Source organism: Emys orbicularis, chromosome 25 (genome assembly GCF_028017835.1).
Source record: "Emys orbicularis isolate rEmyOrb1 chromosome 25, rEmyOrb1.hap1, whole genome shotgun sequence".
Classification (NCBI taxonomy): Eukaryota; Metazoa; Chordata; order Testudines; family Emydidae; genus Emys; species Emys orbicularis.
The window spans coordinates 6,882,289-6,894,519 of record NC_088707.1 but is presented as its reverse complement, the minus strand read 5'-3'; the positions used below and the strand labels follow the sequence as shown (position 1 = coordinate 6,894,519).

Here is a 12,231-nt window from a genome sequence, read left to right as displayed (position 1 = left end):
CGGCAGCCCTTGTATTCGACTGACACTAAGACCAAGCCCGAAACCGAGCTTCTCGTTCCGCCTTCGAGCCACGGGGCCAATCCGCGCTTTCCACATTGGAGTACGTCACTGCAGGGCACCCGCGCTATGGAAGGCCCCCGGCCTTTGGGGATCGTAGGCGCTGCCTGATCAAAAAGCTGCTGTATTGGGGCTCGGCTGCGCGGAACAGGAGGCAGCGACGGGCGGATTAGCCCCGTGCGGGCCAGCAGGGCCCTCTCGGCCCGGCATACGGGACCCCTGCCCCTTCCACTCCCGCTCTTCCCGCCTCGCCTGGTCCGGCAGCGCCGAGGGCAGCCCCAGCCCGGAGCCGGCGGGGCTCGGGAGTGCGGCTGTCTCGAGTAGCTTTTATGAGGCCCCCTGCGTCGCCGCTGCTGCCGGTTCCGCTCCGCGATGTGCGCCTGGAAGTGCCGCCTTCCCTGAGCGGGCCCAGCGCCGCTGCCATGGGAGCGAGCGGGGGCGGCCCCCTGCTGCCCGAGCGGCTCCGCCTGCCCGTCTGCTTCCTGGGCGTCTTCGTCTGCTACTTCTACTACGGCATCCTGCAGGAGAGCATGTGAGTGACCCGGCCCCCGGCTCCTGCCGGAGAGGCCGCGAGTGATTCCCCCTCCCCGGCCCGGCCCCCGCCAGAGAGACCGCGAGTGATTCCCCCGCCCCCGCCCGGCCCCTGCTGGAGAGCATGTGAGTGACCCCCGCCCGGCCCGGCCCGGCCCCTGCTGGAGAGCATGTGAGTGACCCCCGCCCGGCCCGGCCCCCGGCTCCTGCCGGAGAGGCCGCGAGTGATTTCCTCTCTCCCCGGCCCGGCCCCCGCCGGAGAGACCGCGAGTGATTCCCCCGCCCCCGCCCGGCCCCTGCTGGAGAGCATGTGAGTGACCCCCGCCCGGCCCGGCCCCCGGCTCCTGCCGGAGAGGCCGCGAGTGATTTCCTCTCTCCCCGGCCCGGCCCCCGCCGGAGAGACCGCGAGTGATTCCCCCGCCCCCGCCCGGCCCCTGCTGGAGAGCATGTGAGTGACCCCCGCCCGGCCCGGCCCGGCCCCTGCTGGAGAGCATGTGAGTGACCCCCGCCCGGCCCGGCCCCCGGCTCCTGCCGGAGAGGCCGCGAGTGATTTCCTCTCTCCCCGGCCCGGCCCCCGCCGGAGAGACCGCGAGTGATTCCCCTCTCCCCCGCCCGGCCCCCGCTCCCCCCGCTTCTGTCGGAGAGCATGTGAGTGACCCCCGCCCGGCCCCCGGCTCCTGCCGGAGAGACCACGAGTCACCCCCCCACCCCGGTCCAGACACTAGCGAGCGCCTCGGTCTGGCTCCTGCACTGATCTGTATTTCTAGATTACACTCGTGTGTGTGGGCGTTTGTGTTTCATTTGTGGGCATGTGCTGAGCTCCCTTCTATGCAAGGCCTGAGGGTGGGAAAGGTGTTCCTGTTTTCCCTAGCCTGGAGCTGCCAGGGGAGGATGTACACCTTGAGTACATTATGTACATTATGAGTGACAGCCCCTCCCAGCCCAGGTGCTAGGAGGGCATGTGAGTGACCCCTGCCTAGTGCCCCTTCTGCCCAGGCTCTGGGGAGCCGCTCTGCCTGGATCTTGCACCAGAGCATGTAAGAGCCCCCTCCCGATCTGGGCACTGGCAGCCCCCTCCCAGCCTGGGGACCAGGACTATTTATAGCAGAGCATATAAGTGATTCCTACTCCTCTGTATCTGGGTCTTACAGGAGGACGTAAGTTGCACCTTTCCACTGTGAAGTCCCCCTCTCCTAGTCTGGGGACCTCCCCCACTTTCTGCACAGTGGCAGAACCTGGACATGTCATCTCTCCTGGGCATCCTACCAGAAAGCAAGACATCTCCTTGGGGGAATCCTCAGGATCCTATGTTGTGCTGGAGTGTGACTAGGGTTTGAGAAGCCTCATTCCACTGCAGGCTTAGAGCAAGCACAGCTGAATGGAAGGTGGGGGGGACTGGCAGATACAGCCGAGGGCACTGTTTGCTACATGTTTGTGTAAAAAGGTTGGTAGCTGTTGAGCTAAATCACCTGGGAAGAAAGCATGAGTAAATGTGCACCATGCCTTATGCTGCAGTCTCACTCAGTGTACCTCTCACCCTCTCAATCTCCTGTTTAATTCATTTGTTCCTACAGAACTAGAGGTAAATATGGAGAAGGTGCCAAGCAGGAAAAGTTCAAATATGCTTTGTCCTTGGTCTTCATTCAATGTGTGATCAATGCCATCTTTGCCAGGTTAGGTAAGTGTTCCAGAACAGCCAGTATGTCACCCCTTGCTTTTCCGCACCAGGACCTCTTTGAGCCTGACTCCCATCTCACTTCCTTCTCCTCTGGGCTGTGAAGTGACTGTCTTCCAGAGTCATGGGGCCCACCCAGTGGTTACCTGTAGGGCAGGTCACACTCCCGATACCAACGATTGCCTAAATCACAACTTCCAAGGGACTGTGAGCTTTTGTTGAGCACACAGTGGTTTTTCCATTTGTCTGCACAGACATTGCACAACTACTGGCTAACCTGATTTAATGAAGAATTTTATAAATGAAAGACACTGCATAAAACCAAATTCTAAATTCTTTTCATTCAATGTGGTTTTATTGTTGGGAAGAGTCAGAGTAGACCACTAGTATGTCCAAGCTTTTGTCTCCTGTAAGAGGTTCTATACCTATTCCCTTGGTTTTTTTCATCTTCCTTCTGCCCCACCAGGTTTCAGGAATTCAATATAGCTCCTTTGCCTCAGAGAGCATGTGAGCTGAAAAGATTGAGTGGTTTTAATGATCTGGAGCAGGCCTGCACAACATACGGCCCGCGGGCCGCATGCGGCCCGCAGGGGCTCACTGTGCGGCCCGCGGGGGCTCACTCTCAAGCCTGGGAGGAAGGGGGAGCAGCGGCGCGCGAATCAGCTGTTTCGCGCGCCGCGGCCGCTCGGGGTCTCCCCGTCCCTCCCAGGCTCTCAAACCCGGGAGGGAGGGAGAGATCCCGAGCGGCCGCGGCGCGCGAAACAGCTGTTTCGCGCGCCGCTACTCCCCCTCCCTCAGAGCCTGGGAGGGAGGGGGAGAAGCTGCGCCCGCGCCGCGGCCACTCGGAGTCTCCCCCTCCCTCCCAGGCTCTCAAACCAGGGAGGGAGGGAGGGAGGGAGGGGGGGAGAGATCCCGAGCGGCCGCGGCGTGCGAAACCGGCCCCCCTGCCCCAAGCGGGACACGGGCAGGGAGCCCTCGCGCGCCGCCACGCCTCCCCCCCCCCCCGCCCCAAGCGGGACACGGGCAGGGAGCCCTCGCGCGCCGCCACGCCTCCCCCCCCCCCCCGCCCCAAGCGGGACACGGGCAGGGAGCCCTCGCGCGCCGCCGCGCCTCCCCCCCCCCGCCCCAAGTGGGACACGGGCAGGGAGCCCTCGCGCGCCGCCGCGCCTCCCCCCCCCCCGCCCCAAGCGGGACACGGGCAGGGAGCCCTCGCGCGCCGCCGCGCCTCCCCCCCCCCCGCCCCAAGCGGGACACGGGCAGGGAGCCCTCGCGCGCCGCCGCGCCTCCCCCCCCCCCGCCCCAAGCGGGACACGGGCAGGGAGCCCTCGCGCGCCGCCGCGCCTCCCCCCCCCCCGCCCCAAGCGGGACACGGGCAGGGAGCCCTCGCGCGCCGCCGCGCCTCCCCCCCCGCCCCAAGCGGGACACGGGCAGGGAGCCCTCGCGCGCCGCCGCGCCTCCCCCCCCCCCGCCCCAAGCGGGACACGGGCAGGGAGCCCTCGCGCGCCGCCGCGCCTCCCCCCCCCCGCCCAAGCGGGACACGGGCAGGGAGCCCTCGCGCGCTGCCGCCCCCCCCCCCCGCCCCAAGCGGGACACGGGGATGGAGCCCTCGTGCACTGCCGCGCCTCCACCTCCCGCCCCAAGCGGGACACAGAGCCCGCGCACGGCGCCGCACCCCCCAGGCCTCAAGCAGGACACGGAGCCCTCGCGCGCCGCTGCCCCTCCCCACTGCCCCAAGCGGGACACGGGCACGGTGCCCTCGCCCCCCCCCCCCCCCAGCAGGGACATGGGGCTCAGCCACCGCCCCCGTCCTGAGCGCTTTCCCCCCCCCCGACCCCTGCCCCATCCACCCCTTTCCCTGTCCCCTGACTGCCCTCCGCCGCCCCATCCAACTCCTCTCCTGATTCCCTATCCAACCACCCCTTCTCCCTGTCCCCTGACCACCCTTGGAACCCCTGCCCCTGACTGCCTCCCACCGCCCCATCCAACCTCTGCTCCTTCCTGACTGCCCCCCGGGAGCCTTGCCCCCATTCAATCCCCCTGTTCCCTGCCATCTGACCGCCCCGACCCCTATCCGCCCCCCCCCACCCCCCTGAACTCCCCTGCCCTCTATCCAACACCCCCTCCCTGCTCCCTTACCGCGCTGCCTGGAGGTGGCTGGCGGCGCTACAGCCACGCCGCTCGGCTGGAGCCGGGCCACACCGCCACCGTGCAGTGCCTGGAGCACCGGGTCAGGCTGAGCTTGCAGCCCCCCTGCTTCCCGCAAATCAGCTGTTTGCGCAGGAAGCCTGGGAGGGCTGAGAAGCAAGCGGCGGCTTCGCGCTCAGGCCCAGGGAGGCGGAGCAGAGGTGAGCTGGGGCGGGGAGCGGTTCCCCTCCACGCCCCTCCCCCCGGGTTACCTGCTGTGGCGCGGGTGGCTCCCCCCACCCCAGCTCACCTCCGCTCCGTCTCCGCCTCCCTGGGCTTGAGCGCGAAGCCACCGCTTGCTTCTCTGCCCTCCCAGGCTTCCCGCGCGAACAGCTGATTCGCGGGAAGCGGGGGGGGGGATGGGGAGAAGCGTGGCAGAGTGTTCAGAGGCGGAGGCGGAGCGGAGGTGAGCTGGGGCCGGGGAGCGGGGCGGAGAGCTGAAGCACCCATGGGGTCGGCTCCTAAGGCGCCACTTTTGGATAATGTGCTCCGGGGGAGCAGCCGCTCCCTCTGCTCCCCCCCAGCTACGGTCCTGGTCACTTCAACTTACCGGTTGTTAAATTTAGAAGCCCTTTTAGAACCGGTTGTCCCGCGCAGGACAACCGGTTCTAAAAGGGCTTCTAAATTTAACAACTGGTTCCCGCGAACCGGCTCCCGCTCACCACTGGAGACTCCCCTTGCCGCTCTCACCCTAGGAGACAGAGACCTCCCAGCAGGGCTGGTGAGTGCGGCCAGGGAAGGGGGAAGGGTGTGGTGGAGTGAGTGTCTGGGAGATGTGCGGGGGGTGCTGGGCTGTGAGGGTGTGGAGGGCGCTGGGCAGTGGGGGAGGTTTGTGTGTTTTGGGGTGCTAGGCAGTGGGGGCCTGTTGGGGGGTGCTGGGCAGTGAGGGAGATCTGTGTGTGTCAGGGCACTGGGGGGTCTGTGTGGGGCATTGTTTAGTTGTGGTGGTGGGGCTGTGGGGAAGGGCACTGGGAGGGAGGGAGGAGAAATCTGTGTGTATTGGGAAACTAGCGAGTGGGGGGAACCCGCGGGGCCGGGAGGTTTCGGCCCTCAGCTGTTTTCTTTGGAGTAATATGGCCCTCGCCGCTTTACGAGTTGTGCAGGCCTGATCTGGAGAGTTTATCTCCCCTCTGCTGTAGATACTTTGTGGCTTTTGTATCTCAATGGCATTATAAAATAGCCTTATGATGCCAGCGTCCAGTCTCATCAGCCCATGTGTGTTTCTTGTATGTTTTGTCTTCTCCACAGTGATCCAGTTTTTTGACGCCATCAGGGTGGATTGGACCCAGAACTGGCTGTATGCAGCTTGCTCGCTCTCCTATCTGGGTGCTATGGTTTCCAGCAACTCAGCTCTGCAGTTCGTCAACTATCCAACTCAGGTGAAGAAAGGCAGGCAGACGAGTGTGTTGGGGAGAAGGTTGCGTTGTAAAAATTCCCCTTTAGAGATTTGCCCTTTCCTTATTGAGGATTTTTACAAATTCTAATTCTGCACTCTTGGTATGTGGGATGCTCACATGATCCATCAATGCACTGTAACAGGAAACAATTCTAATTAAAGAGTAAGTCACTAAAAAAGATTGACCGTGGAGGAGGATGCAGTTCTGATCCTTGTTGCCCTGAAAGAGTGGCAGTGAGGACGGTATTCTGTTGCTTTTCTTTTTACTCTATCCCTGCAAGGCAAAGTGGTGATAGACTTAGTGATTCCAAGAGGGACCATCCATCCAGAGGGATAACAAACATCCAGTTATAATACGAATTGCTTAAAAAATAATCTGGGAGAAGGAAAAATCCTCATGTTTCAGGGTTTAAGCCAGTCTTAGAAACCTGCATTGGGGAGGGCTTAGATGATCCTCCATCTGCCTACTGCAGGGTTTCTTGCATCTTCTTTTGAAGGATCTGGTGCTGACGACCATCAGAGACAGGACACTGATGGACCCTGGGTCTGATCCAATATGGCAGTTTCTGTGGTCCTCTTGCCCGGTGTGGGGGAGGCTGTAGTATGCAGCTAGTTAAGATACTCTTTCTCTTACAGGTCCTTGGGAAGTCCTGTAAGCCCATTCCAGGTGAGCAGCTATGAAGTTGTAGCTTTGTTTTGTTTCTCATGCCATGAGCAGGCTATGGATTGCATTCCCAGAAACAGTCCAGCTGCTCACCCGGTAGCTCCATGCCAACTAGTGCGGATAACAAACTATCTGTGCACTTCCCAATTCGATCCAGAACTGGACACAGAGTCATTAGATTCCTAGCGGAGGGGTTTGGGGAGCACTTTACCAAATCATCTTTTCTTTTCAGTCATGCTCTTAGGGGTGACGGTGCTGAGGAAGAAATACCCACTAGCCAAATATCTGTGTGTCCTGCTGATAGTCACAGGCGTGGCTCTGTTCATGTACAAACCTAAAAAGGGAGGTGACGGTGAGGACGACCACATCTTTGGCTATGGAGAACTCCTCCTGGTAAGTACTGGGCTGTTGAAGCATAAGTAGTTCCAAGGTTTTGTGTTGGTGAAAGGTACTAGGGGAGAAAACAATTACTGGTGCAGGCTTCTGCCTGGACCTACCCACCATGAGGGATTGGCAAAAAGCCAGCATTAGAATGCTTGGGTAGTGATGATCTTCCCTCTGGTTCAGAGGGACGTGCTTGCACACTGCCACGTGGTGATGTAGGGTGAAGCGCTGGCACCTCGTCAGAATGCCCTCTGAACTGTTTTTAAATAAGCAGGTGGAAGCAAGAATCCTATAGAATTTAAATGCTACTCCTGGGGGAATTCTGCACCTCTGCACACGCGCAGAATTTATGTCCGCCGTAGATTTCTTTGCTGCCCCACGGAAAAATGACTTTCTGGCAGTAAAGCAAAAGGAAGCCACAAGAGCAGTTATACAACCCTCCCCAGCAGTATGTTTCGGGTGCCCAGGGCAGCTGGCAGAGAGGTAAATCACCTTGGGGTAGGGGGCGGGACTGGGAAAGACCTGGCTGGTGGCTCCTACCCTGCACCAAGCTCAGCTGCTAGTCACGGCTGGGCTGGGGAGGACGGGACTTTCTCTTCCCCTGCACAGTATCCAGGGCTGGGTCAGATCCACCCCCAGATTTCTCCCCCGGCTGCAGGAAGCTCTGTAAACTGCCTTCTCTCTCCTCCCCCTCCCCGTGCTTCCTGCACCCATAGCTCTTCAGTTGTAGGGGAGGGATCACTGTACAGGGAGCTGCTCCCACATCCGCCCAACCCGTGTGCATCCAGACCCGCTCATACCCAGACCCTCCTCCCAAGCCTCACCACCCCCACTCCCTTGCACCCAGAACGTGCCCCTCCCCCAACAAGCCCCATTCTCCCTGCACCTGGACCACCCCAATGAGCCAGCCGGGTCCCCACCCTATTGAGCCGCAACCAGTTGCACCTGACCCCGCTCCCACTGAGCTCCCTTCCCCAGCATCTGGACCCCCGCTGAGCCCCAACCACCTTCACCTGGACCCCCTATGTAGCCAGTGGCCTGTGCTCCCCGGTGCCATGCTGGAGCTGCCTCATTTATTTGACAAATAAAATATGCAGAATTTTGCAAAATTTTAAATACTGTGCGCATCATTTTTAATTTTTTGGCGCAGAATGCCCTCAGGAGTAATTCAATGCATGTTCCAGGAAGGGAGTAGCTGGCAGAGAGTTCTCTTCTGGTCTTCTGCAACATTTTTTTTTTCTCTCTTCCCCCCCCCCCCCCCCCCCCCCCCCTTTCCTTAGCTGCTGTCACTGACATTGGATGGACTGACGGGAGTGTCTCAGGACCATATGAGAGCTCATTACCAAACTGGTTCCAATCACATGATGCTAAATGTTAATCTATGGTCCACCTTGTTCCTGGGGGCTGGTAAGGAACATCTGAGGAAGCCATAGCGACCTGGCCTGAAGACTAATTTGTAAGATCCTCTAGGCAGGACCCTTGTCTCTTGTTCTAAAAAGGGCCTAGTATGTCTTGCAGAGCTTCTTTTTGTTTGTTTTAAACCTAATCTGTGGAGATTTTATTGTAGTTTCTTAAATTGCCACCAGTGGACACCGCTTCTCCTAAAGCACCATTCCCAAAACTGCATTCACATGTCTGAAAAGTTCCTGCTTTCAGGCTGGCTCGGTAGCATCGATTGTAGCTTCCTAGGCTACAATTTGGTGGCTCTCTTGTTTTGGCAAAGAGTGGGGTCAGATCAGGCTTCTAAACAGAAGCCTCCTGTTCTGTTCTGTTCTGTGTGTGTGTGTGTGTGTGAGAGAGAGATTGTTGGCGGCTGTCTTTTGAGAATCGGGATACAGAGTGCTGTTGTCATGAGACACTGACAGTGATGTTTGTTTCATCTGTTCCATTCATAGCTGAGGCCAAGTTTAAAAGTGTAGATGACATCTGGAATGTGAAGGACATGTTCCTTGCTAAGACGACATTCTTTACGTTCTGCTGTAGCATCTGATTCCTCTCACTTATCTCCAGGCACCCTTTATGCTGGCTGCAAACACAATGAGTTCAGGCTAAGTGGGTCCAGGACGACAGCAATAGTGCATAGAGCTGCAAAACTGAGGCAGCAAAGTGAACTTAACTCCTGGATGTTATGTTATGTTTGTTTAAATCCTGGGATGGGTAGCCAACTTGCTGTTTTCTCTTCCAAAACAACCTATCTGGCATGGTGCAATGACTGAAAGTTCTTTGCCACTGATATTCTCTGGGTGGAGCTTAGTCTTTGCTGTCTGTATCTGTTATCTGACCATAGTGAACGTGAGCTAGGAGTATGAATGCTCTGGCCCTGTCTGCCCAGGATGTCTCTGCCTTGAGTTCATCCTGCTCTCTTTAAACTTTTCTGCAGGTATCTTGTTCACTGGAGAGCTCTGGGAATTCCTGAGTTTTGCTGAACGCTACCCCAGCATCCTCTACAACATCCTGCTGTTTGGCCTGACAAGTGCACTGGGTCAGGTAAGTAACTTTCTGGTTCCCTTACCCCAGGCACTTGATGACCAAAGAACATTGAATATTCATTTACTTGTGGGACGGAAATGTGAAGTTGTCTGGTCTTCCTGCCATATCTGATTGTTCCTAGCTCACTGTTCAGCCAGCATTTTCAGATCAAGACTGTCAAGGTTGCATACAAATTCTTATGTCATCTTCAGGTTGTGGTTGGGATTTGTTCTTTGCCAAAAGATTCTCTGAAAAGATTTAAGATGGATCTTCATGTTGGAGATCTTGCCTTCTCACAGACTGAATCTCTCTCTCTCTCTCTCAGAGTTTCATCTTCATGACTGTGGTATACTTTGGACCCTTAACTTGTTCAATCATCACCACAACCCGCAAATTCTTCACCATTTTAGCATCTGTCATTCTATTTGCCAACCCGATCAGCATGATGCAGTGGGTGGGAACTATCCTGGTATTCATGGGTAAGTCCTGGAAGCCTGGCTTTCTGAAGTCTTTTCCTTATCTGTTAGAGTGGTGGAGTATAGAATGGGGGGGGGGGGGAGATGGGTTGACCTAGGATTTTGGACAATGGATTTTCTTGGACAAGCTTGCTGGCAAAACCACTATCTCAGTGTTTTGGGGAGGGGAAGTGGGAGGGATGGGGATATCTTTGAGGCTGTTGCTATGGTCACATATCCAACTGATTTGGGAGACCTTTTTTGGACTCTTTAAAAAGTTTCACAGGTACCCACTGTCTCTCAAATAATTTGGTATCAGTTAGCATGTGGAGCTATAGAAGGGATTAATTGTACAGGCCTTGGGCTTTCCCTTAGAATTTTTTTTCTCATTTCTCTGCAGGTCTTGGCCTTGATGCCAAATTTGGGAAGGGATCAAAGAAGACAACACATTAGGAAGACTTTTGAACTCTGCAAAATTGGAATGAACTCTTTAACTTATTGTCCTGTACCTCAGCATCTGTTATGAAACTGGACTCAGGATGGGTGCCTGGGGAAGGGAATGGGTATTGGTTTTTAATTATGAAGTGTTTTAAAATGTGTTAATTTTAATCAAGAGGTTAGCCTTTTTTTTTTCCCCCCCCTGTAATCAAAATTGCATTGATGGATCCCAGTAGCGGGGAGAAATTCAAGTCTTAATGGGAGAAACACTTCATACCTTTATTAAAGAAAAGGAGAGAAGAGTCAGTTTTCTGACCTTTATTTCAAAGCAGTCTTCTGGTTGTTCTTGGAAAGCCTTGTTCTCTGCAACCTTGCAGCCTTCTCAGCGTGTAGAAATATTACAACTAGCATTCCTCCTCCACCATACTCCAAAGGAAAGTGTCGGTCTTTGTTTCTTCCGTCTGACTTTGGTGCAGTGTAGCAAAAGCCCAGGATTGAGTGACAATATTGAAAAGAGAAATCCCATCTCTCCCTAGGAGAACATGGTTGGTGAAGCAGTGAGAGGGGTTCTAGTTTTCATTAATATACCCAACTTGTACAGCTTGTAATCTTCTCTCCATCAGCACTATTTAAAATAGAAAGAGCAACTTTGGGTATATATAACAAAGTCCTGGGCTCGGCAGTTTTCATCCCATCTGCTTAACCACTTGGGGCCAAATTAATTCTCTTTCATCCCACCCCCTCTGCTGTTGAAGAAACAAGGCCCTCTGCTGCTAAAACCATGCCAAGGTTTTGTGACAGCAGCTTCTAAATGTTGAAAGTGATCTTGTTAATTAACCGGCATCACTGAGAGCTGTGGAACGCCTGCTCCTGAGTGCACAGGCTGTCTCCCAAGTGTTGTAGGGGGAGGAGCTATTAGCATAATGATGCCTTCAAAGTTGGAGAGCAAAATTCTCCAAAGAGCAAACTTTACACATGAAAGCGTGTTTCCACCAGCTGTTGCTTCATTTCCATCTGTTCTGTGACTTGGCCTCTTGCCCCTCCAGATGGGATCTTGATCGCCTTCCTGAGTGACTGCTGCAAGTCTGTTCTTCCCCACACCCCCTGCAACCTTTCTGGCCACAGCTTGGCTTTCATTAATCTTTTTAATGTCCCCTGGCTCTTCCCAAACGACAGGTTTCTTTCAAAATGGAACTTTTTAGGTAAAGATATTAAAGTTCATCTGGAAATTTTTTCCTCCGTCACCAACTCCTCCACACTAGCTTCCTATTTCCTCAAAGTTCGACTGATTAATAGCAAACATGTTCTCTGTAGTGGAGAATCCCTGATTCAACTCTCCTGCTATTTAACTCCATGAGTCCTGTGTTCACCATGAAATGTAGCTTGATGAACTTGATATGCTGGTGTCTGGTCCTACGAATCTAGCTATTCTTAGTCCCTATGTAGACTCTGACATCTCCCATGTAGGTACAGCTTTATCCTCTTAACATCCCATTTCTACAGTTCAAGAAGTGAGCCATAAACTGTGACTTCGTCCATATAGGGAGCCTATGGCAGAGCTAGAAATTGGACTTGGCTCTCCTGATTTTCAGTCCAGTGCCTTAATTACAAGGTCATCCTTCCTCCTTTTAAAGAAGACTAGCACGAGTGGCAGGAGATGGATATGGCCTATGCACTTTGAAGAAACCTATAGCTAAGACTCCATACACTTATGCTGGAGGAAACTGGAGCAGTAGCAAAATTGTTCTAGGTTGGCTCCATGTTCTGATAAAACTGTTTCTTGCACTTGCCCCTTTAAAATGACTGTTTAGATTGGTGCCTGAATTCCTTGTGTAAACGATGCCTTATTCCCACATAGCTCAGGCTCCAATGTAGCTGAAGGGGTTTGTACTACTAACATAAACAGGGTTTACTGTAGTACTGCTTACTCACCAACCACTGAGCTCAGTACAGCCAGGGCTGACATTCCATCAGACAA

At 55.5% G+C, this 12,231-nt stretch overlaps 1 protein-coding gene across 1 annotated transcript; it reads left to right on the top strand.

The window, feature by feature from the left end:
- Positions 1-386: 386 nt before the first annotated feature.
- SLC35B1 (solute carrier family 35 member B1) lies at positions 387-10,555 on the top strand. Its single transcript, XM_065422536.1, has 9 exons — positions 387-589; positions 2,163-2,266; positions 5,696-5,826; positions 6,480-6,510; positions 6,740-6,900; positions 8,172-8,298; positions 9,272-9,378; positions 9,686-9,839; positions 10,216-10,555. The coding sequence occupies exons 1-9, from the start codon at positions 387-389 to the stop codon at positions 10,266-10,268; spliced, it is 1,071 nt and encodes a 356-aa protein (XP_065278608.1). The 3' UTR covers positions 10,269-10,555.
- The last annotated feature ends 1,676 nt before the right edge of the window (positions 10,556-12,231 follow it).

Excerpts from the sequence above, each read along its gene's own strand:
- SLC35B1 (XM_065422536.1), top strand. The coding sequence starts at position 387 with ATGAGGCCCCCTGCGTCGCCGCTGCTGCCGGTTCCGCTCCGCGATGTG. Across the intron at positions 6,901-8,171 it reads GCTATGGAGAACTCCTCCTG|CTGCTGTCACTGACATTGGA; the intron begins GTAAGTACTGGG and ends CCCTTTCCTTAG. Across the intron at positions 8,299-9,271 it reads CACCTTGTTCCTGGGGGCTG|GTATCTTGTTCACTGGAGAG; the intron begins GTAAGGAACATC and ends ACTTTTCTGCAG.